This window comes from Limulus polyphemus, unplaced genomic scaffold (genome assembly GCF_000517525.1).
Source record: "Limulus polyphemus unplaced genomic scaffold, Limulus_polyphemus-2.1.2 Scaffold1203, whole genome shotgun sequence".
NCBI lineage: Eukaryota > Metazoa > Arthropoda > Merostomata > Xiphosura > Limulidae > Limulus > Limulus polyphemus.
In genome coordinates, this window is record NW_013666813.1 from 28,811 (window position 1) to 55,428 (window position 26,618).

At 34.5% G+C, this 26,618-nt stretch overlaps 1 protein-coding gene across 2 annotated transcripts in view; it reads right to left on the bottom strand.

Annotated features, from left to right (window-relative positions):
* LOC106462588 (transcription factor AP-2-beta-like) overlaps positions 1–26,618 on the bottom strand; it is a 144,903-nt gene that overhangs the window by 22,531 nt on the left and 95,754 nt on the right. Inside the window, exons 1-2 of one of the 2 annotated variants that reach the window (XM_013922531.2) lie at positions 17,499–17,841; positions 7,962–8,471 (exon numbers count right to left, since the gene is read on the bottom strand). In XM_013922531.2, the coding sequence (XP_013777985.1) occupies positions 7,962–8,471; positions 17,499–17,654 (666 nt within the window). In that variant the 5' untranslated portion in view covers positions 17,655–17,841. Of the gene's footprint in view, positions 1–7,961; positions 8,472–17,498; positions 17,842–26,618 lie in introns of those variants that run through there. The other variant, XM_022389884.1, reaches the window with a different exon arrangement.

Sequence of the window (26,618 nt, forward strand, 5' to 3'; positions counted from 1 at the left end):
TATCTGCGCTAGCTGTCCCTAATTTAGCAGTGTAAGACTAGAGGGAAGGCAGCTAGTCATCACCACCCACCGCCAACTCTTGGGCTACTCTTTTACCAACGAATAGTGGGATTGACCGTCACATTATAACGCCCCCACGGGTGAAAGGGCGAGCATGATTGGTGGGACGGGGATTCGAACCCACGACCCTCAGATTGCGAGTCGAGCGCCTTAACCACCTGGCCATGCCAGGCCTTTTCCAAAAGTACTAAACGTATTTAACATACGTTTTATACTACTCACTTCTTTAGATAAAATAATGTGACTAACTTTGGTAAAGTTAACACGTTAGCACTACGGCTTCATTTTTCTGTGCCAAAAGACACACATGGCATGAATTTTTAATACTTTGTGCAAAATTGTATTTTGAATTTAATCACCTAAGGAAATCTTCAAGAAAAGTTGAAATACGTCTTGAAAAACAATTTTATGGAAAACATGGAAAGAGCGTTGTTAGTTCATGCGCAGAAACGAACATGTTAAAATCAGTTATTTTGTAAATATTAGGTTAAATAACTTGTAGAGTAAATACGTGAAATAAATGCAAAAGGTACATCTTGGGGTACCAAACTACCAGGTATCTGACGTGTAATATTTATACTTGTAAACAGTTAAAAGTTCATTGAATACATATGTTTCTTCAATTGAAATAATACCACATAAAGTTGCGTCCACAGCTTGTAACGTCTTATTTGAGTGCGTTGGTCTATTGCCACAAAAGAACGAAAAACTCAGTTACAGTGATATTACCACAAAACTGTCTCTCAACTTCTAGTTGACTCCCAAACAGCTGTGACCCAAGTAAATCTTGACAGACACGATGGGGGAGGGAGAATACATAAAAGCATTTTAGAAACATACCGAAGAAGCCATTGCCCCCTAGCGTTGCAACAGGTACCGGGCCTCGGGCTGAAAACACCACACCTAAACATATACGGCTTTCATGAATGGAAGGTTTAGTTTCATAGTTTAGTGCATGGAGTCAACAGGTGTCCCGTTGCTCTCCGATTTTTGTTCTTCCTGATTTCCCTCGAAGACAACAATTTCTTGTGAATGAAACCAACCAACTGTAACTGATCAACTTATCTTCGTAAAATCTATTTAAATTTACAGTTTTGTTTATAATACAGTTTAGTAATACAAAGATATTGACTCGAGTTATTCAATTATTTTGTTGAATTATGGAAATTGTAACAATTTCGTGGTGTGAAAAAAAGCTTTCTCGCGGTTCTATGCTGCGATTTAAATAAACTGGCTGTAAGTGAAATGTGCTGTATCATATAATCAACTAGATGTCTGTCAGCAACAAACATCTTAAGAAGTAAATAAACTACAAACATCTGATTTCAGTTTCTTTGACAATTAGGCTTAGACAAATATTTTACAACGATTGCACATCTACAAACTATTGCAAATAGCCGATCACCTGAGGACGGGCATTTGAAATGGCATCGTTTATTTTTAAACCTACAACTTGTAGATTTAAAAAACGGCACGTGCCTCTTAGGTGGCCATTCAAAATAACAGATTAAAGTTTGTTAAATCCAATACCAATAAAAAAGTTATTTGGTGTACATTAAGAAAAATATTGTTAAATATAAATGCTTTTTAAATCTACCTCTGTCTTAGTTACAGTTAGCATCTCCATGACGGTTGCACTGCTTATATCAACCAAGATTTTTAAAAGGTAACGTAATACAAATTCATAAAATGCATAAAAACTGTTAACATTTTGTAAAATACATGCATTCGCTCGACTATTAATAATAACTTTTCACATCAGACATTATCAAGAATGATAGAATACAAACATCAATGACTACAAAAGCTAACACCAAAACACTTAAATAAACAGTCATATGTTTGTTAAATTATGATAAATTATGTGCAATTAATGTTTAGATTCAAAGATAAAACATCATATATATATATATATATTCAGGGTTTAATAATGAATTTTGAGAAGTTCAAAGCCAATACTTGTCTCAACCATCTTTAGTGCCCCTGAAAAACGTTAAAGTGAATGGCCGCGGTGATCTATAAATAACGTAGCATCACAGATCCATCCTTGACCCTGACAGCTCTCGGCAACAGGTCGGAATAGCTACTTCTTAGATAGTGAAAATCACGTCATGTGACCCTGGAAAGGTCAGTGAACTGAAGTTAAGCAGTAATCTTTACTAAATTGACCGCCACTTGAGGTCTTAGCCCCACACCGTTTTATCAAGTTTACTGGCCTCAGCTTGTGCAGAAGACGCACTGGCAAATATTCTTTACTAGACAGATAACAAAATGGCTACCCATCGCAGTTTGAGAGCTGAAATCTTACTTACTGCTTGGCGTTTGCAAAAAAAAAAAAAAGGTTTATCCTTAGAAAATTCAATTAATGAGCACTGAGCCTAATATCCTAAATATTTGACAATCATATTTTTAGACACTTTTTTTTTTACAAAAGAAAAGTATATTGCAGATTTATCATTGTAATTCAGAAAATAAGAATTCGTCGTTTCAAAGATACACATCTTCAATCGTGTGAGTTATCAAAAACTACAGTACGATATGACAGGTGATACTGCACGAAGCATAGAGAAACGAATCTTTATTCATTGTATATGCTTGTTTGTTTGGAATTAAGCACAAAGCTACACAATGGGCTATCTGTGCTCCGCCCAATTGTATATGATATTCATAACTTTCAAACCCACGTTTTGAATGGTGTATATCAGAATAACATGAGTGTGATATACACAAGTTACCTGTACAACTACACAAACATGAGAGATAATTACCATAACAACCTAAAATCCTCTCGAAATCCTATAGATAAGTTATAGTGAAAATAATCACCTAATCATTCCTCACTTTACAGAGATGTTAGAAATGATCTATTTATGTAACTTTCCACATCTGTCGTTTAATTATCATTATTATTTGTCACCCTTCTGTCACACTGGTAACTAACTAGAATAATAAACCACTGTTTCTAAACGAAGAACAATAACGTTCTACCAATCACTAAACTTAATATCAAAACAGGGTAGTTTTATCAATTTTCAGGGTTTTATTAAAAAAAATCGAACGTAATAAAATTGGCAATAGACTAACAGTTAACAACAGGTGTTTATAATGAAAGACATACTGTACTACCTCACCGCTAGTTCTTGGCAGTTCGTTAGGTTAAAAAATATAGTGAACATTAAAACTCTCTAGCGTGTGTGCTACATAACCCTTTTCTAGAAAAAAAAAAAAACAGAAAAACTATATACAGGAAACTTAAACAAAATTGTTGTTGAAGACCAGGACAAATTGGAAAGACATACAAATATTAAAACGTCCTACGAATTCATTATGAAAACTACGTTACCACCTACCGAGTTTCATTATGAACATTACGTTACCACCTAACGAGTTTCATTATGAACACTACGTTACCACCTAACGAGTTTCATTATGAACACTACGTTACCACCTAACGAGTTTCATTATGAACACTACGTTACCACCTAACGAGTTTCATTATGAACACTACGTTACCACCTACCGAGTTTCATTATGAACACTACGTTACCACCTACCGAGTTTCATTATGAACACTACGTTAACACCTAATGAGTTTCCAGTGACTTTTCTTAATTAGAGGCACGCATCTTAAAGGTAATAAAACCTATTCAAATAAACACCAGCATGGGTAGAAAAATGTTAAAAGTTTGAATTACATAAAGTGGCTTTCTTCAAACAAATATGAGACATTTTCCGCACCGGTTCTACAAAACATTTACATCATATATCAGTTATCTAAGATTTATTAGACCTATATCAACATCCTATATCTAAGTGGTAATGTATTAAGGTTTAGAACAACATATTTACCGAAATACGAAAACACACTACTTGTCGACCAGTCTTAACTCTTATTTCAAATCGCCCTGCATCGAATACAACTTGCACATTACTCATAGTAAAACTATTTGTTTATGTAAAAATAGACTTGGTGAATACTGTGATTTACACTGAAAAAGAACTACGACTTTCGACAGTAAATATATTTCAATCATCGGTGCATCCCTTTCTATTGAAATCTGGCACCAGGTGCCAAGTTGATAAGATTTCTTAAGCTTTAATTAGTGAGACAAATACTGTAGAATACTTTACTTTATCAACCATCGTATTTAACTTGAACTGTGTTGACTGTACCATTTAATTTGAAAGTAGTAATAAAAGGCCTTGACAACAGTAATTCAAAAAAATAATAATAACGATACACTAACGCATTTATGCGATTCAAGAAGAATAATATTTGTTAATAACAAACATGTGGTTTTGATTAAGAATTCAGTGGGTGATTTATATAATAGTTCTGTATTAATTACCAGCTACAGTATTCCCAATGGGAGAAAAGTAAGAGCAAAAGAAACAATAGAAATCAGCCATGCGAGGAGAAGAATTACGAGTCTTATCGTCGACGTAAGTCGTGTGTATACATTTGTATAATCACCCTTGACATTTCTTACAATCTTAGAGAGGAATAATGAAATAATTTGATATTAAGTTAACACAAATGTTCGTGGACAAGGTTAATCTCAGATCTGAATCTTGAACTGAAACTTGTGTACACGTGGTTTTTGTGTCGGCGAGAGAGACTTTAAGGGTAAAAACACAATACAAAATGGTTACGCTTGCACTCTACGACCAGATTGTATTCAATACGCTCACAACACTAGCGTGAAGTTGACGAGGGGCTGGACAGTTTATAAGCTATATTGCTTCACACTACATCCATTAGGGAAACACTGGAAAAGCATGGGCCCGCTACGCTTGAGAGGCCGGGCAGAACTTATTCCGAAACGGCGTTGACACTGGACCTTTTAAATAGAGGAGTGTTTGTTGGATATTTGAGAAATAAAATAGAAACGAATGCTTTAACGTTGGCAATGGTTTAATAACATTTACAGAGGCTTGTCTGTTATTTTTCAAACAAACAATCACGATTTGAAGCGATCAAAAGCTCGTTCTTTAAGAATCGAGTTAGTTCCAGGGTCTGTGATGATGTTTCAAGGCTACAAAAGCGCTCCCTTTAATAGGAAACTGAAATAGATTAATATGAAAAGTTTTATGGCCATTTCTTTTATTATATCTGTGTATACAAATTTGCGACATCATAAATAAAACGCGGGAATATGAGGGATGGACACATTCTATATATGTTTAGGTAATATTAAAATTCAAGTTTTACCGAAAAGCCTAAAACAGAATATTTGATCTTTGAATTGAGTATCACTTATTGAAGATACTTCATTCTTATAGTTCCAGACAAATTTGTTTGATATTATAAATTTCATTATAAAAGGTGAGCTCATACAATGATACTTAGGTTGTGCTATGTCCTTAAATATTTTGATTTATTTACAATTAAACCCTGAAGAAAAGGAAAAGTTATACCGAGTCACAACCCTAAAATGCATTATTCTAACATATTCTATTGTTGGCCAGGCCACAACCCTAAAATGCATTATTCTAACATATTCTATTGTTGGCCAGGTCACAACCCTAAAATGTATTGTTACAACATTTTCTATTGTTAGCCAGGCCACAACCCTAAAATGCATTGTTCTAACATGTTCTATTGTTGGCCAGGTTTTTTGGATTATCGGGTAAAAGTCCAAGTCTACGTAACGATAATGAATTGATTCATTTTTTTCTTAATCTTTTCTACAGGATACTTTCACTTGCAGTTGTTGGCCTAAGTACACAAACAATGTTTCAATAGAAATTCTGAGACCAGTGATAAGTACACAAAACTCGGAAATAAACTTACCTAGAGAATTTCCTAGCTCGAGTTATCATCTTCTATCACTTAACTCACCGAATACTTCACAATCTGAACAATTCGTCACTGGTTATTCATATTTCTAGATATTCCATCATCATGAATAGCAGCCCCCTCTATCAAACATCTTAATTGAAATGTTAAAATGTAGCTTACAACAATAGGTTTGAGAACTTTAATGGACTGCAACTGCCTGTTGAAAGAAACGGAGAAAAGGAAACCGAAATGTTGTCCCGTTTTCCTGGAACTGGCAGTTGCAGTCCATTAAAGTTATCAAACCTACAATATATTTAGCAGTACTATGGTACCGAAGAGCTTGGTGAAGAATATAATATCCTCAATTACATAGGATGTAGAAAGATTGTTGGTTTATTTTAGGGCTGTGGTGATTACTCGGATAACAGAATCCGATCCGATTTCCTACGAAAATCATAAAACCGACGATTGTTTCTTTTCAAACTTTTAAATATATTAAGTAATTACCGTAATTTTTACGTGTTATGCGACTTACGACAGATGCGAGTCTTACACACTGGATTGTATTTTAAACAGTCATTCACACAGTACGACACAAGTTGATCCGTTAAACCAAAACCAAATCCATGCAGTCATATTGTTTTTTCGAAAAAGGTACAATATATTCACTATATTGTTTCCATTTCTTAGTTATGATTAGTTCCATACCTTCGTCGTGTTTTCTAATATTGGATTCAAAATGGCCGACCATACGATTCGATTTTACGAAAACGACTGATCGATTCCAAAATCGTCGCAACCCTAGTTTTTTGTTTCTATGTTTACTGTTCAAGCTTCTGAACATGCGTTGATCATAGTGATTCCCGTGTTAACGATGAGCAACGTTTAAATTATTTTGTTTATGACCACCCTCACGTGTTAACGTAGAAGAAACAAAGTCACACGTTTTGTTACTAATTTAAAATAGATGGGAACTATTTTTTACAAGAACATTACATGTTATAACTTCATCTGTAAAGCATGAGGAAATCAAACATCTAGCGTTTTAGATAAAAACACGAAATGAGAAACAACTTCTGCAGTTAAATTAGAAAAACGGTTTTATATCCGAAAGGAATATGAATAAACAAGTCGTACATGTAAAAATAATTATTAGAAACTTACATGGACAAAGGGCACATTATAATTATGAACAGGTAGAAAACTTTCTCTGAAGTTGAACTATTTATTACCAATAATCCCTATGTCCATAACAACTGGTATCACTATATTATACACTTAAAACTCGCGGCGTGATGTTTGTTGAATCTGACATCTACAAGCATGTGTTTACCATCAAATACAGATACATCAGGTTTAGAGACATCTCGGTTAATTAGTGTTGGCTGTTTTTTGCTATTTAATGTTTCGGCCTTGATGCAGCAACCGACAATTTGCATGTAGTTTAAAGTTTCCATTGTTAGCGAATGAGATTAGAAGGACCTGAACGTCTCTTAATAATGAAATGCTTGCAAGTATGTGTGCTTTATACGGTTTTATATCATGAACTTTATAATCGTTTATTTATTTATATCGCTTTTTTTTTCTAATACATCATAGCGTTTAGTTATTTTCCATTTCATTCACCTATAATTCTACTTATGTACATCTAGTTACCTTGCTATGTCCACTTCAGATGTATTTCTTAACTTTTTTTCCATTAACTTCAACTTATACATCTACACTTCATATTCCCTCCTCCTACAATCCTTCGTCATTAACTTCGGGTAGAATAAATGGGCTTATAGTAGAGTTGTGTTATGACAAAAACAGTTTGTAATTAAACACAAAGCTACAAATAAAGGTTGTATATGTTTTAGTAGAATCATTTGTTTAGCTATAAAGACGAGTTAAATATAAAAAAAGTTTTATATGAAATTATTCTTACTAAATCATCAGTAACTTATTAAGTCACAAAAATGACTGAATTTAAACACATCAGAAACTAGCCAGAACGTTAAACTTTCGTTCGCTTACTACGACATCAGTGACTCACTGATTTAACTAACAAGTACACAATTTAAACGTAACAGAAACTTAACTTGAGCTTTGTCTTACAAAAAGAATACAAATCACTCACTTGTCCATCATCAAGAAGTGGTGGTAAGGTTCCGGAATTCTGCAGACTTAGAAGATCTTGTTCACTCAGTCCGTGATGACCACTATGCATAAGGATGTCCGGCCGCCGTACCGCAGCATATGAAGGGTCACTCCTACGGGAAGGGTCATAGGTGACGGACAAGCTCGGATGCATGTTAGCCTGGAGGATGAGAGCTTCATCTTCTCGTCGTGCACCAAGGACACTGGTTGTACGTTGTGGTGGATGAAGCTGGTGGTACTGTTGCTGATGTTGGGCAACAGCAGTCAAACTGTTCAAATGGCCGTAGGGATCAGCTGCGACGTGGTGGAACTCCAGCTGCTGCTGTGGGAGGTTATAAGGAGGGGGAAAGTAAGGCGGCTGAAACTCTGGAGAATTAGGAGTATGGGTCAGACGAGGAGTAGAAGTAAAATTAGCTGTGGAGACTCCAGTTCCGATACTAGTAATAGGGCCTAATGAAGAGCCATGACCACCAACAAGATCTCGGCGTTCCTGTGAAGCAGAAAAAAATAAGCATTATTTATGTTCTACCATCTGTTCTACAGTGAAATAAAACTTCCCCCTTTGGTTGTATTGATCGTCAAGAGAACCGTTGAAGACGACAAGAAGCCAAAGTAGCACGTGTGTCTGCAGCCTCTGAACAAGAACGTACATTTGTTCGTCTAATAAGTACTTTAAGATTACCAAACAAAGCAGGAAACGATTGCACATTTAACTCTATTAATACATAACCTGCGTTATGTGAATTAGAATTGTTCATAAATCAATCAGTCCTAGTCACGTGACGCATTTTATAAGAATAAGTTGCCATTTCTGGTTTACAAAAAAAACAAAAAAAAAACGAAAAAAAATAGTGTTCGAGAATGTTTTAAGATAGCGTTTTTTTAAGTAAAATACTTTCTTTAATTATTGAAACATTGTTTTATAGAATTAAATATATATGGGTGAAAACCTCACATAAATTAAGCCGAATATGGGTTAGTAACTAAATACTTAGACAACTATAAACTACGATCACTGGTACGTTATTTTAAGACTTCCTAAACTGTAAAAAAAAACAACAGGAAAGTGTACGAAAGCCTTTAATCAGATATGACTCCTGAACTAAGTGCGTTTCTTAAGTATTTTAAAGTCCGCGAGAAGTTTCAGAACTGTACGATATCATAGAACAATATTGTACGGATGTTGTCCGTCTGCCATTCAATTGACATCAATACCCCTTTGGTGATTTTGCCATCTGAGGTATACTGGTCATCAAACACACGAGGTTAATTATTGAATTCACCTGAAATCATGTTTGGCATACAAACAAGCCTGAATATAAAATATTAAAAAACTTGCACAACACGTACAGGTACATATATGTGTATATAAATAAAGGAACCGGTTGTTATCTTCAACGTTGAACGTATCATTTTGGGAGGTGTGTATGGAAATATCAAACCTTCCCACAGTTATTACGTACAGTACACCTTCCTCACCCTAGTATTTTATTCAGTCACTTACATATTACAGAGTCTAGTTAGTATACACACACACCACCTATCTATAACGTATCTTCTGTAGCTTTTAGGGGCAAGTGTTTGTTTTCCTCTCGGTAGGAAATCGACACCGTCATCGCCTTATTAGCTTGCACTGTTCTGATGATGCATTACCTAACCATACAAACCGGTTACAGTAGCCTATATGGTTCTCACACTGTTTGTGCATATTAACATTAGGGGGTTAAATCCAGGCTCAAATCCGTCTTTCTGAATTTTGTAATTACGTCTGATGACAGGGGGTGAGAAACAGATAAAATCACTATAATAAGGAAAGATTTTCTATAGCTAAGGTTACTGAACGGAAAATCATGATTTTCTTTACATTCTTACTAAAACGTTTCGGTACAAATAAACAAAAACATTCCACAAACAGCTATAAAAACCTGTTGTTTTTTAACACTTTATATTTCAAACTCAAGCAAAGTTCCTTCTATCAGATTCTTGAATCACTCCAGCTGAATTAAATAACCGAGGTGTCTATTTTTGTTTGTTTGGTGGTCAGTGAAACCAGTTGATTTAAACAACTCGAGTTCATTTTGTTTTAGTGGTCAGTGAAATTGCACTTTGTGGGCCAAGTGCGGCCTAGTGGTTAACATGCTGGACTGTGGAGCTGAGATTTCATGGTTCGTGACCTATTTCTGTCCAAAAAAACAACAACCCGCATTTCGCACTTTGGAGGTGTGGATGCGTTCGTTATAAAGGTGATGGTCAAATCTCATTATTCGGTCTAACAACGTAAAAGAAAACAGACAACACTAAAAATGAACGACAAACCAAAAATGAAACAGAACAAACCCTATCATTTACTGTATGTGGTGTGGTTTGCCTTGCATATGGAACGTTTAAATTGATAATTCGTATACTGCTTAAAGATGTACGCTTAATGCACAAAAATTTAAGGGCAAATAAACACTGAAAAGGTTGAGTGATGTTTGAAAATAAAATTCGCTTTCTGTTTTGAAAGCTTAATAACAAATAAACATTTAGTTTGAGTTATTCCTAAGAACATAGCAAGTGGAGGTATAATTGATTAGTTCTTTTAGCGTTAAGTTCTCTGTTCAACGCGGAGAATCGAATCCTGGATTTTAGCATTGTAAGTCGGAAACTTATCTCTAGCCCACCTGGGGACGGAAATATAATACGATATGGGGTTTCACTTGTAGTATCCTAACACAAATTAATTAATTTGATAGAACTTTCATTTTTATTTTCATTTGAAAAATGTTTTGTTTGTTTGTTTTTCAAGTTAAGCCCAAAGCTGCCCGGTTTCTAGCGTTGTAAGTCCGCAGACATACCGCTGTGCCACTGGGGAGAAAAACGTTTCCAACTAGTACTCTTCGTTAATTTAAAGTACATCAGATATATCTAGCGATTTGATGTTGTGTAATAACAGTCTTTGGCGAACTTTTTTTCTAATAAAGAAATGTCCTTTTTTCTCTTCTTCTCCTGCTAGCTTTTTGTTAACGACGTATTCAAGATGGCATCCGCTCAAATGATATTTTGAAAGTGAAATTTAATTATTTCCGAGACCAAAGAAGCATATTTTGTTATGTGTACGTAAAAAACTTATTTCACGAATACTGGCAAAACTAATTTACATTTCCCAACATAAAGAAACTTAAATTCAAGAAGCAACTGTGCGTGACGACGACTTCAAAATTATCGGGTTGACTTAGTACGAAGGAATGATAACAATTAAGGAAAGTATCTGTTTAATTGAACAAAAACTTGTAAAAGAACGTCTTCAACATCACTACTACTTAAACTGCAATTTACCTCTAACTAATATTAATAAAGGAGATGGGTAAATAAGAATCAAAGAAAGTACCTGGATAATTGAACATAGATTTGGGTGAAATCAACAGAACCTTCGCTACTCCTTAAACTGCGATTTACCTCTAATTAATATTAATAAAGGAGATGGGTAAATAAAGATCAAGGAAAGTACCTGGATAATTGAACATAGATTTGGAGGAAATCAACAGAACCTTCGCTACTCCTTAAACTGCGATTTATCTCTAATTAATATTAGTAAAGGAGATGGGTAAATAAAGATCAAGGAAAGTACTTGGATAATTGAACATAGACTTGGGTGAAATCAACAGAACCTTCGCTACTCCTTAAACTGCGATTTACCTCTAAATAATATTAGTAAAGGAGATGGGTAAATAAAGATCAAGGAAAGTACCTGGATAATTGAACACCAAGTTTTGAATGTTCAGTTTTTTTAAATGACGCAATCTTGCGTTTATTTTTTCCTTAAATTAGTTCGTTTATTACTTTAGGTATTTACGTCGGTGAAGGAAAAACGTGAACAAAATCAAGCTTATAAAATTATTTTTTTATTATTTTTGTTTGCACAATCAACAGCACTTATGTATGTAGAAGCGTATTTTGCTTCTTAAGAAAATCTAAATTTATTAAGTAATATTTATGGTTTCTGTGTTTGTTATGACACTAGTTTATTGTAGTTCATCATCTCCTTTATATTAATTAGAAGTAAATCGCAGTTTAAGGAGTAGCGAAGGTTCTGTTGATTTCACACAAGTCTTTGTTCAATTATCCAAGTACTTTCCTTGATCTTTATTTACCCATCTCATTTACTAATATTAATTAGAGGTAAATCGCAGTTTAAGGAGTAGCGAAGGTTCTGTTGATTTCACCCAAGTCTTAAAATAATATGAACCATATGTATGTATCAGAACAGGAAATAGTTGACATATTTCGAGGTTTTTAGCCTATCAATTGTAGTATCAATATGCTATTTTTTTTTAGAAATCTGTTATTACGTAAGAATCAGAAAGCAAACCATTCTTCTTCTAAGGACTTAAGAGTGAAGTAAAAAAAAATGTATGACAATATACATGTTAAATGCAGTGCCGATGAGACCTTTCGCCCAATACCAGGACTGTAAAAGAACTGGTTGAGATTCTACTCATATCATCAAACTGCGTGAACAAATGCACAGTGCTGTGCCCACACACTGATCGAACCCCGCATTTCAGCGTGACAAACCTTCAAGCTTACTGTTGAGCCACCTGAAAGCTTTCCAAAAAAGCATATAAATAAAGTCATTCAAGTAACAATATATGCATTCAGCACATGAACCTAACTGAATCAGCTTGATACGATTTGTAATTTATTTTTCAATGTTGATTTTCTAGTTTTGATCTAAGTATTTAGCTCACTCTAATCGGAAAGCCTTCCCCCCAGTGGCACAGTGCTATGCCTGCGGTCTTATACTGCAAGAAACCGTGTTTCAATACCCGTGGTGAGCAGAGCACTGATAGCCCTTTGTGCTTAATAACAAACAACAACTAATCGGAAGTTCGAGGATTTCAACCCCATCACAGAACACGCTCGCCCTTTCAGCCGAAGAGGGATTATAATGTGACGATCAATCCTATTATTCGATTAGAGTAGTCCAAGAGTTGGCGGTGGGCGGTGTTAACTAGCTATCTTACGTGTAGCCTATCATTTCTAGATTATCAACGTCTAGCTAGCTCAGTTAACTCTCGAGTATCTATGCGCGAAAATTCAACAAACAAATTGATCGTAAGTAACCCAATACTAAATTCTTCGTTGGAGTAAATATTGTTTTCATTGTATTCTTCACTCAAAATTTGTACTTGTTTTAGTGCCTAAACTAAACAATCTACAGACTGTCCACCACGTGGAATCGAACCCCGAATTTTACAGTTGTAAGTTCGTAAACTTACCGCTAACCCACCGGGGGACTTCTCAAAACAAATGTAAAAATTTTAGTTCCCATGATGTTCTTAGACTCGGCTAGTACCCGAATGATTTCGATTTTGAAAGGTTTTCAAAGTTTTTTAAAAATCTATGTTACTTATTCTTTAAAATTTCACTCATTAATTTGTTGTTCTTGTTCTTTTAATCTTATGTTATCTACTCGTTCATTGAAAATCTATATACTGTATTCGCTTTTTAATAATCTGCGCTACTCGCTCCTTGCTAATCTATATAGACTACTCAGTCTTTAACCCTTCGTTTGCGGCTTGTGTAAATCTGCCTACCACCCCATGCCCAAAAAGTCTCGAATTTTTGTGGCGGGCAATTGAAAATGTTGCGCGCGAAATGCTTGCATCATATGATGTCAACCGCAGTCGCCTACGCCAACATCATGTGATATCAATCGCTGTTTAAGGGTTAATAATCTATATAAACTACTCGTTTTTTAATAATCTGCACTGCGCGTCTGTTAATAAGCTTCTCACTTTCTGTATTGTTCATTCTTTAATAATGTGTTGCTCGCTCTTTACGGATCATATATTAATCGGCCCCCTTTTTAGATATTTTATGGTATGACTTTAAATTTAATTTTACTCTCTTTTTCAGGTCACTCAAGCAAAAACTTTTTGTGCGTTACATTGTTATGATGTATCTGACTTGTTTTTCTTTGTTCTCATATTTCACACGCATTTGGTGAATTTAAAATACTTGTTATTGTAAAACACAACTCATGCTAAAATTTATTCTTCAATTCATTATTCTTCACAGCAGAATTCCCCAAATTTGTTTTGCCACTACAAACATGCCCAATGAAATTAATGAATTATTTCACACTCTTCGTGTGCGGCACAAAGCATATTCTAATAAAAATCTAGCTTATTAATAGAAAACTTGAATATAACTAGGTCTAATTCCGAAGCCATGATTACACCGATTTAATGGCTAAGAAGTTTCGTTAGGACTAACACTGAATCCATTACCACCTCAATTTTACGACTGACAAAGCCATAAATATTACCATTATACTGCTTTCAAGTTTCGTTAGGACTAACGCTGGAGCCATGAATACAGCAATTTAACGACAAACAAGTTTCGTTAGGGCTAATTCCGATGCCACGAATACAGCAATTTAACACTGAAAAGTTTAGATAGGACTAACTCCAAAGCCACAAGTACTACAATTATACTACTTTCAAGTTTCGGTAGGACTAATTCTGGAGCGACGAGTACAGCAGTTTAGCGACTAACAAGTTTCGTTAGGACTAACGCTGGAGCCATGATCATAGTAATTTTACGACAAACAAGTTTTGTTTGGACTAACTCCGAAGCCATGATCATTGCAATTTTGCGACTGAGAAGTTTCGGTAGGACTAACTCCGAAGCCATGATCACAGTAATTTTACGACAAACAAGTTTCGGTAGGACTAACTCCGAAGCCATGATCATAGCAATCTTGCGACTGAGAAGTTTCGGTAGGAATAATTCTGATGGCACGATCCCTGCAGTATTTTTCTAGTGAATAGAAAAAAGTCGAAGAAACTATCGTGCGAATGTGAACACTTTTAACAGAGAAACATCTACCAAGTCAATAGAAATGCCACGTTTTGTGGCAGAACAATATACGTAACAATCTAGTATACTCTTTTAACTAAGAAATAAGTAAACTGACGCAAGACTGCAGCGAATAACATAGTTTTAACTCTAAAAGAAGCTTCTCATTCTTATATTCTACGTTAAACAATAGTTAAACTCATTCTTCTGATCAATAAATCATTAAAAAAAATCTTATCGACTACTATCGAAGAATTTTATTTTAGAGTCCAACAGGTTTTAAATATACGGTTCTTTTCCGTTGGTAAATTCCGCTACGACTCTCGTTATTCCATTAAAAATGAAAAATGATCTGAAATAATAATATCATGTTTTCAAATCCTCTTTGTTACTAATCTTACTTCCTTTCCTGTAATTTTGTAGAATTCGTATAAAAACATAAGTGGGCGGCGTGAGTAAGAATCTAGTAACAAAGAAAATATTGTGGATAACTTTCACATAAAAAATGTGTATTTAACTGAATCCGAAAACGGATGTCTGTCCGTCGGGATTACACCTAATTTAGCTCACGGTCAGCTAGTTCTCTGTAGTTTTATCCAGGGTACAGCCATTGGAGCGGAAAAAAAATTATGTCCCTGAAGATGGAAATACTGAAAATATTGTTTACAAGGAAGTTTTGTAAATAGCTTTTCTAATACGAATTCGATAGTCCTCGTTTTAAACCGTGGTTTGAAATATCACAACTCTCTATAAATTTTGTCGAATTTTGACACGTTCTACAAACAGGAATAATATAATTTGAGAAAACAATACGTCTGTCCATACATTGAGTATGAATATACAGAGAAAGAAATAAGCAAATAAAACTTATATGTATAGGCCTACTGAGGCCGACTCTTATGGACGCATGTTAATTTTTGTGCATGTGTTGTCAACATTTTTAAAAAACGATTTTTCATGAAATGCTGTAGCATCAAAATGATTTTTAAAAGCCAATTTTGAGAGTATTGTTTATGTTGCTTCATGCTAATAAAAATGTTGCATTTTTATAATTTAAAGAAAATACACGTGCAATAAACATGTTTTGTTTTTGAGTTTCGAATAAGTTTGCCGTGTAAGTTTCTAAAATTTTGTTTGTAAACTCATTGTTTTGTTAAATTCTGAGAATTCTGTTAATTAAGAATTGCAAAAACATGGATGACTAATTCAAACGTTGGGAGGGGTGTTATAAAGTGGTTCTGCTATTAACAGAGATGACTAATTAAAACCTTTGAAGGTGGGGGTGACTGTTTACAGTATCAACATTGTCGAAGACAGTTTTTAGTTTTAAAAGAACTTTTAGAAAGAGCACATTTTAGTGGCCAAATGTTCGATTTTGTGTGGTTAGATGGGAATTGAGTAATAGCACAACTCTATATATTTTGACGAATTTCGACGTGTTCTACTAGAATTTAAGTAAAAGTAATACGCACAAAATATTTCAAAATGGCTACCAAACAGCCATCAAAAATGTACAAAGTTGTTTGAATATTTAACACATCTCTCACTTTAACATAACCAATGTACTTTACTGAAAACAGCTAACAGAGCAAAACCTTTTAACTTCAATCACAAAAACTAACGCCTGCACATTAATACAATTTCCAAAGTGATAACTGCCACTTTGATACAAGTCAAATGTCATGTTAGAAAAAACAGTTTGTGTTTATTTTTAAGCGCAAAACTACAGGAAAAGATAGACATAAAAATAATCTACACTAATTTAAACGGAAACCTATAGCTTAAATCAAAATATATCAATTACCATAGCTTCATTACAATCCTGAATAGTTCAAATGATAGTGAATGTTGAACATGTTAACAGACTGGATATATATACACACACGTTTGTTTACCAAGATGAAAAATTTTTTTTTAGTTGAAAAAAAAACGACACGTTTTTTTTATGACATTGACATTTTCCTTCCTAATTTTTGTAGAGGATTTTAGAACACATGCCTATCAATTACATAATTCTTAGGCCTGAAAGGAAATAATTTAAATGTTGCAGCAATTACCGTAATGCAGTTATAGTTATAATATTCGGTAAGCATGCTTAACGCTATCGAAGAAGGACCAGTCTGATTATTACTATACTAGTAAGACTGAGATATATACATGCTGTGATGCACATGGCATACTATTAGTCAATTTTTTTCAATCGCAGAGTAAAACAGGCAAGTACAAGGTGAACATCTTTAAAACGGTCGTGCCACCAAATTCAAGCGAACGAAAACGATAACGTCTACTTCGTAAACTGTCCTAGATCTTTGTTTAGTTTTAGGAACAATGTCAACTAAGTTTGGCAACACCATTACCAAGAGTTGAAGTCGAGTGTATTCACGAGAAGGAAAATCATGTTTAACTTAAGAGCAGTAATTAGCAATTATTTATATGTCGAAATACTGGTAACACTTAATAATTATTAGTAAAGTGCTTGAAAAAAGCGTGTCTTACTCATAGACCCATGTTTTATACACCAGGTAATAATAACACATACAAGGAACTAGCTAATGTTTGGACTTTAATGAAAATTTGAGATAGTAAGCTATAGTAAACGCAGCGAAATTTCAAGAAAATAATCAGTTTTAAAACCTATAACAAGAAGTGAGAAAATGTTTAAAATAACTACCTCTGGTGAATCAATGAGAACAAACGCTGAGGGAAGGTCATTCTTCGAATTCTCGCCAGGAGAAAGTTGGTCCGCCATTTCGTCAGTGTCTTCAGGATCTTTCCGTTTTTGCCCTCTGGGGCTGCCCGCAGGTGCGATTGGACTAATTTGGGCCATACTCGATATCTCGAAGTGTTGATAACGGTAATTATAAAACGATAAAATGCTGATACGCACGAATGCGTGGGCGGAAAAGAAAATTCAAATCAACTTAACAGGAGCAAAAAATTAGTAAACCATGCGATACCACAAACACAACAACAGTGTCTTCCGCGAGCGGGCACTGTTCCTTCTTCCCTCTGGGCTAGTAGTTGTAATTCTTGTACCTGTGGCTTTCCACCAGCCTGTCGCTGCCGGCGAGACTATTTGGCCCGACGCGCGTGCTATCTGTACAGCTGCTTTATACAGGACAGGTTGCTGTGAGAAGCAAAGGAATTCTTGCACGTGATCTCAGGTAAGGGAGGGAGAGAGCACATAGGGGTAGAAACTTCGGGAAGAAGAGAGAGAGGAGGACAGTAAAATGGGGAATAGCATTCGACGGGTCGAGGGCTGGACGATTTGCCGACGAGATTGAAATGCACAAACGCCCGCAGGCACGCTTGGCCGATAATAGGTAGGAAGCTCACGCATCGCTAGACTTAAGAAAACACCGTTCGTCGTTTTGTACGTCAAGACTTCAGCTTTGCTGAGAATGCCGCCTCTGTGACTGTTTGACTGGTGTGTGCCTTAACAAACCTGCCCACTTGCATCCATCATTTCACGAACCTGTTCGATAATATGCATGTCAACCACAAATGTCGGATCTTTAGCCTTCTGTCTTATACCCTCTCCACCACCCCTAGTAAACCGATTTCGTTGGTTCCAACCTGCTACTCTGGCCATTAGTTAGCACCATCTTACCTCCAGCCTTTTTTTTTGGGGGGGGGGGAGGAGATTGTTCCCTATTACCTGAACTAACCCTCATAATTGCATAAGATGTTTTATAAATTGCACTAGGCCTTCGTTATTCATTTTCAAACTCTGATGATTTTACACAATGCATCAACAACCAACTTTTATAAAGCCGTTTGTCACGTTACGTCAAATTATAAAAAGATAAAACACATTTGAATAACGTTTTTCCTGATACCAGAAATCAATGTTGGAATGGTGAGATAACACGAAAAGTTTCGTCAAACAAAATACATGTATGTTCATACCTGTATACGCAAAAACTCATTGCATTTTCTGCGTGATGATAAATGAAAATGTATCCTGGACTCAGGTTCATGTTATTTGTAGAACACTTTTTGAAAACAATGTTAATATCAACGTATGTTCTGTAAAATGCCGAGACTGAAGAAACGATGAAATTTATTAAGTTTAACTTGTAGTTAAAATCCCGTTTGACTAAAGATTCTTTTACAGCACCCTATAAAAATCTGTCCATTTAAGATTTCAAATTAGAGGTATTTAAAAGTAACATTTTGGATTTATATTTTAACACAAATCATCACCAAAGACAGTTTTTGTTCTATACTAAAACTCATCAGTTACTATAACCTACATCTGTAATCCTGTGGACTTGTGACACAAAAGTAATGCATCTAAAACTTTTGGTTTGAAGTCCGCAATAATCCAATGAAGGAAAATGTTACTCAAAACAAATGCTATCAAAATTATAAGGACTATCAATGTTTACCAAACCTCTTTCCTAATACTTACAAGACACCTCGTTAAAGGATTGTAGATTGATATAAAGATTTATTGAGACAAAAAAAAATGAATTTTTTTACAAAATAGAAACTAGAAAAAAATAGAAAATAGTGTTTGGTTTCCCTTATAACACGGTTAACATAAAAAAGGGAAACAAAAAACTAAAATATAAAATGTCAAAAAACAGAAATAAAATACAATCTTACTTCATGAAAAACTTTGACCTACGGAAACAAATTTTAACTGAATGATAAAATTATTTTCTAGGTGGCTTTGCCTTCTTAAAATCATTATGCATGTGTAATAAAGCTACAATGGGAATTTAATTTTCTATATTTTAATACCAGTTTATCATTGAAAATTGATATAAGTGTGACATTTAGAACATCGTGTAACAAGTAGAGCATAAAACTATTCTTATAAACATTTAGTAAGATATTGGCAACTAATTTTACTAAAAATCAAACGTACATTAATTAGCGTAAGGACCTTTTGCCAATTTCAAGGTCGTCTTAAGTGCGACTTTTGTGCCAAACATATATAAGCCATTTTTATAAATGTTATTTAAATCCTAGTATCTATATTCGAGCTTCAGAGTGATATTATTTCAGGTTGTACAATTCACTTAATATGATGACATTTAAACTTGCAGAATTATTTTGAAAAGCAAATTAGAATTTTGTTTTAAATAGATATAAACATCAGGATTCCTCATATTTGCATATCACGAATACTTTGATGTTTTAATAAAAGTTTTTGAAGACCTGACTCAAACGTTTTCACCTGTATTATATACAACCAATGATAGTCGTATAAAATAGTAATCTGTGAAATTGTAACAACAAACGACAGGTAAAGACACATAAACCGAGTGCTATGTCAAGACTGAGAATTGTTTGTTTTTTTACACAATATATAAAGCGTAGTACACTATCAGCTGCTACCCTTGGCAAGTAAAGACATCTTATGACTCAGACAATAACGCGACTGGGGTAGTATGAAATTTGAACACCCTCCCAACCCCCCTCCCTCCCCCGGAGAAATAGCATCTGTTGATATTTAGCAGGTCCTCTAAACACAGTTAGAAAAAGAGAGACCCAGGGAAGATTATGAGATAGTTAAGAGGGATCCCAGGGAAGATTATGAGATAGTTAAGAGAGACCCCAGGGAAGATTATGAGATAGTTAAGAGGGATCCCAGGGAAGATTATGAGATAGTTAAGAGAGACCCCAGGGAAGATTTGGAGATAGTTTATGTAATTCGATGTTTTCAATATTTATTTTGTTAAACATACTGATATTTCCACTTAATTAATAACTGCATTTGTTTGTATCTTGACACAAACAGACATTAACAGTTATAAATTGGGGAGGGGGGCAAAAAAGGCTAAGTTCGCGTGGGTTCCCTAATTCAGTTCAGGTCTCTTCACTAAAGCGTAATTTGTGATCTGACTCGAAACTTCGGGCCCCGAGCCGAGAAAGAAGGGGGTCCAGTCGGTCCCCAATGTCGCCCCTAACTAGAAGGTAAATATAAACCAAAGAATTAATAGTTTAAAAACCTTAATAATTTTATTGTTAAACGCATTAATAAAACACACATATCTAGCTTTTAGGAGTATTTTCTTTTTTAACGGTTTCTTTAATGCGCAATCGTGATAAATAAAGAGTCAGTGAAATACGTTAACGAAATGTTACAAAATGAAACACAGCAAAACATGATTAAAAACAAAGGAAATTAAAAAGACAAAACCTTATATTCGCTTCAAAGGCAATTCTAAACACATAACAAAGTATTATGTTGCGGTTCTCAGGTTCAAAGATAACGCAAAACAGTAACCAAGGTAATATACATTGTTTCTAAGTTACCAAGATAACTCCAAACAGGTAACCAATGTACTATAGATTGCGCTCCTAAACCAAGATAACTTCAAACAGGTAACCATTGTACTATACATTGCGTTCCTAAGCTACCAAGATAACTCCAAACAAGTAACCAATATACTATAGATTGCGTTCCTAAGCTACCAAGATAACTCCAAACAGGTAACCATTGTACTATAGATTGTGTTCCTAAGCTACCAAGATAACTCCAAACAGGTAACCAATGTACTATAGATTGCGTTCCTAAGCTACCAAGATAACTCCAAACAGGTAACCAATGTACTATAGATTGTGTTTCCTAAGCTACCAAGATAACTTCAAACAGGTAACCAATGTACTATAGATTGTGTTCCTAAGCTACCAAGATAACTTCAAACAGATAACCAATGTACTATAGATTGTGTTCCTAAGCTACCAAGATAACTTCAAACAGGTAACCATTGTACTATAGATTGTGATCCTAAGCTACCAAGATAACTTCAAACAGGTAACCATTGTACTATAGACTGTGTTCCTAAGCTACCAAGATAACTTCAAACAGGTAACCATTGTACTATAGATTGTGTTCCTAAGCTACCAAGATAACTCCAAACAAGTAAACAAAAGAACGTATTTTAATTCTTCAAAGCTTCATGGATATTTCATCAAAAGGTAATCAAACTAACATATTTTTGTGTGTGTTTCTATGCTTTCTTTGTCGAACTGGTAACAAAAATATCACTTTTTTGTACCAATTATAATACAGTAATAACATAACCAAGGGATTAACAACAAACGGTATTATCCATTTTTTACTTATATTTTGAAAGAGTTTAAAAGAGGTTTTCGTAAGACGGAAAGAAGTCAAAAAAGTATGAACATTCTGATAGCTTACCTTTGAAAGTCATAACATATAAAATTCAGGAAATTATTACTTATATCTTCATCTTACCGTGTTACTGTTTGGGAAAACGGACGTCTGTCCGTCGGAGTTGCTGAGCCAAGTTTTTCTCACGGTCAACTCTAGGTAGCCTTATTTAGGGTACGGTCATATCGATCGTTTAAAACTTTGTCCCCGAGATGTAAATGTTGAAAATGTTGTTTACAAGGAAATTTTGTACACAACTTTTCCTTAGTTTTAGACCCTGATTTTGAAATACCCAAACTCTTTGTATTTTGTCGAATTTCAAAATGTTCTACTAGCAGAACAATATTACTTAGGAAAACGAATGTCTGTCCGTCTATTAGGTATGAATATAAAGAGGAGGAAAAGTAATACTAAAAAAAAATTATGTATAAGTGTTAGGCCTACTAAGAGCGACTCTTATGAATGCATGTTTTCGTGTTGTTGAAATTTAATAAGTTCTCTACTGTGAAATTATAATTTTCATGTAATACTGTAACATCAAAATAGTTTTTGAAATCTTCAGATGTTGTTGTTTTCATATCATTTTATGCTAATAAAAATATGTACATTTTATATAAATTTTAATGAAGACGCACGTACAATAAGCATGTTTGAACATGTTTTTATTTGGGTTTTGAGTAGATTATAAAATTTTATTTAGAAACGCAATGTTTTGTTGAGTTGTGACAATTCTGTTAACAAGTGCATAAACAAGGAGGACTAATAAGAACCTTTGAAGTTGGGAGTGAGTACTCAAAGTATCAATGTTGCCCGTAGATGGTTTTAGTTTTAAAAAGTGTGTTTATAAAGAACATATATTGGCGGCCAAATATCCGATTTTGTTTGGTTAGATGAGAATGTAAATTGAGTGAAATGTCACAACTCTATACATTTTTGTCGAATTTCGACACGTTCTACTAGTAAAACTATAAGTTAAGAAAGCCAAATTTGCAGCAATATGGAAAAGGAAAAAAGGAAAATAAAATACTGACCGATAGTACTTAGCAAATTTAGGCGGAGGAAACAAAACAATTTATAATTTAGATTAACTGATGGTTAAGTGACTTTAGATGTAACTGATTAAGTGATTTTTATGCCAAATATCACTGTGAGGGCCAATTTCTATAATATATAGATATATATAATTATAATTTGTTAATGTATGTTAGTATGGTTTCATAAATAAAGCTTTTATTAATCTCGCCATCGAATGAGGGTAACTTTTTCATTTCTGTATGTGTGTGTGTGTGTGTGTGTGTGTGTACGCGCGCGCATGAACAGTATTAATTCGAAATATTTTCATCTTATTTCGATCAAAAATAAATAATCTTTTAGATGACAGTTTTGAATACTCACAGGATCATACTTTATGTGAAATGACGCAGAAAATGAACTACAGCATCTGAAAATCGCCTAGCACACCTGATAGAAGGAACTGCGTTTAGTTTCCCCATTGTTTATTCTTGTTTTTATTGTTTCGTTATTGTCGTTTTATTTAATAGTGTACGGTACATTTAGCAAAAGTACAGTTTCGAGTACAGAGTTCAACTTTTTAGCCAAGTAAACGTTTTTTTTGTTGTTTTTTATCAGACCTAAGCCATTTTTTTTTCACAGTCCTCATGACAATAAATAGTTTTGCAAAACGACAATTCGTACTTTAGTAACGTGAGTAGGGCAACAGTGTGTTTGTTTGTTATGAATATCTGCGCTAGCCGTCCCTAGTTTAGCAGTGAAAGACTAGAGAGAAGGCAGCTAGTCAGCACCACCCACCACCAACTCTTGGGCTACTCTTTTACTAGTGAATAGTGGGATTGACCGTCACATAATAATGCCTTCATGGCTGAAAGGGTGAGCATGTTTGGTGTGACGGGGATTCGAACCCACGATCCGCAGATTGCGAATCGAGCGCCCTAACCACCTGGCCATGCCGGGCCGAACAAAAAAAAATTATAAAAATGGTAAAGAATACTATATTAAGTAACTTGCAAACATCAATAAATTTAATGTTCCCCTAAGAGAAATCGAACATCATATGGTGTAAAACAAATTCCACAAACTTAGTGGTACAGGTTTTAACTATAAATATGCATTTCTAAAATTATATAAAATACACCGAACTCAATGGGTTTGATATATTAAAAATGATGACAATATTCCGATAAACTTGTAGAAGGTGTTGCAAATGTACAGTGGTTTCCATGGAACTTATTATGTCTGATACATTGACGTTTCAACAAATTTGAAGAAAGCCTTGAAATTGTAGTGGTTTCCTACAGAGCTTACTTAATGTGCCTTATAATGATTCGTTGAACTTGAAGGAGACTTTGGCATTGTCATGATTTCTCAATTTTCTAAGAAGTTTAATATATATATATATATATATATATATTGTTAATGGACTTATAGAGGGCTTTGTATATACAGAGTTGAAATTTACTATTGACCTTTATATCTAACATATTAATAATAGCTTGAGAGCTCATAACACTTAAATTTGAAGTTCGATCCCTGCAGTGAGCACACCACAGACAGCCTATTCTACAGCCTTGTGCTTCACACCAAACAACTTTAACAATGTGGACAGTGTTCTAACGAACGTCATTTCGCGAAATCCTTGTTGGTTATAATAACATATTGAAAATATAGCATTAACTCTGAATACCCAACCCACTGGAAAGTCTGACGGCTTATAACACTAAAAAGCAGGTTTCAATACCAGTGATGGGCAGAGCACAAACAGTCCATTGTGTAACTTTGCGTTTAACAAGAAACAGAAAACTACAGACTAATTTTAAGAACACATTTTTGTTGCAAAAAGCCTTCTAACTTAATATAATGATGGATTATTTAATAACTTTCTAATAATGGAATGTCACAGCTAATTTTCACTGTACTCATTTCTTAACAATTGAGGACTTTGGATACCTGAAGCTCAGAGTAACGACTCAGATTCTACCTCTATTTGATTAAGCTTTTTACAGTTTACTTCACCCTTTACCTTGAAACCGTTTCCTTCAAACAAAAACGGTAAATTATTTATGTCACCTTGTCCCCGTTTGAGGACAAGAATTGTTTATGACTTTCGAAAAATGCACTTACACTTGCCGTAGATCACCACAGTTGATAAGTGTATGACAGCCACAGATTGTGCACTTTCCAAGGACAGTCAGTGATGACGAACTCTTCTCTAGACAAAGACGACGTTCTCGAAATTTTCAAATTCCTCAGATACAATCTTCTTCTTTTTTATTTCCATATGTGTATGGATTTTGCGTGTGAACAAGGCAATCAATGTACGAAAGTCTCGTGATTTGAGATCACAACTATTTAACTTTTTTATTCCGAAACATAAAAGATATCGGTGTTCAACTAGCTATCTAAATTCCAGTATTTTCGTATTTTTTTCTTGTTTTTTTTTCATGTGGAAACACACACAAAGCATCATAGCTAAAATTCCAAATCCAGTTGTATTTGTGCCAAAGCTACCTGCCATCGTCCATAATTTTAAACTATGCAGCCAGTCAACAGTACCATACCCTCCAACATTCACCTTAAGGGATTGACCGTCACTCTTATAACGCACCTAAAGCTAAATTGGGAGTGGAGTATTTTGGAATATCGCATGGATTTAAAGCCAGCTCGCCAGTTTTTATCTTTTGTTGTTTTCATCGTGCATGCATTTATTTCTTCACGTTCACGTAGATCGAACAAAGCCGTTAAAAGAAAATGATTAGTAAACACACTGAACTTATTTATTTGAACTTTATAGGTGAAATTTAGCAAATGTTTAAAGATGAGATTCGTAAAAGTTTAATTAATTTTAAACAAACTTTGTCATTTCCGGCTTCAAACAAGAGTTCACGTTTCCAGCTGGCTGACCTTAAACAAGAGGTTCGATATTTCTTTCGGTTGGTTTCCAAAAGCTTTGTCATTTCTTGCTAGTTGGCTTCATACAAGAATTATTCAATGCTAATTTTCTTGATGTTCAAATCATTAGATTATCGTCATTTGCTCGCACCTCCACGATTTAAACTCCCCATATTTACGTTATTCAGTTTGTTTGTTAAACATATTGAAAACATTACAATGTTTACTGCCAATAAAGGTATTCAAATATGTTTATTAAGTCAATGTTTGTAAGTTGTAAGATTACATTGAACATAAAATTTGTTTACTAGATCGACGTTAGTATGATAATGTTTGAAAGCATACATGGTGCAAGGTCATTAGGTTCATCTAAGCCAGGGATTCTCAGCTTTTCCTCCATCATTTACCCCCTCGGCTTGATTTATTTCTCCATTTACCCCCTTACTTCCATACAAAAAATTCATAGCCATCATAAAGGGACAGAAAAACAAGAAGGTCAGAAAAAAAATATCATTCAGGTTTTGCCCAAAAGTAGCATTTTCTCTCTCTCTCTCTCACACACACACACACACATTTTACAAAATGAAATTTAATTGAATTATTATTCAATCATCAGGTACGTCAATTATTTACCCCCTGGTTGAGAATCACTGATCTAAGCCATTATTTGACAAAGGCCTGTGTGAATGTATATGTCTGCTTATATTGACGAACCGTTAGACCGATTGCCACCAAACCTACATGTACACTTAG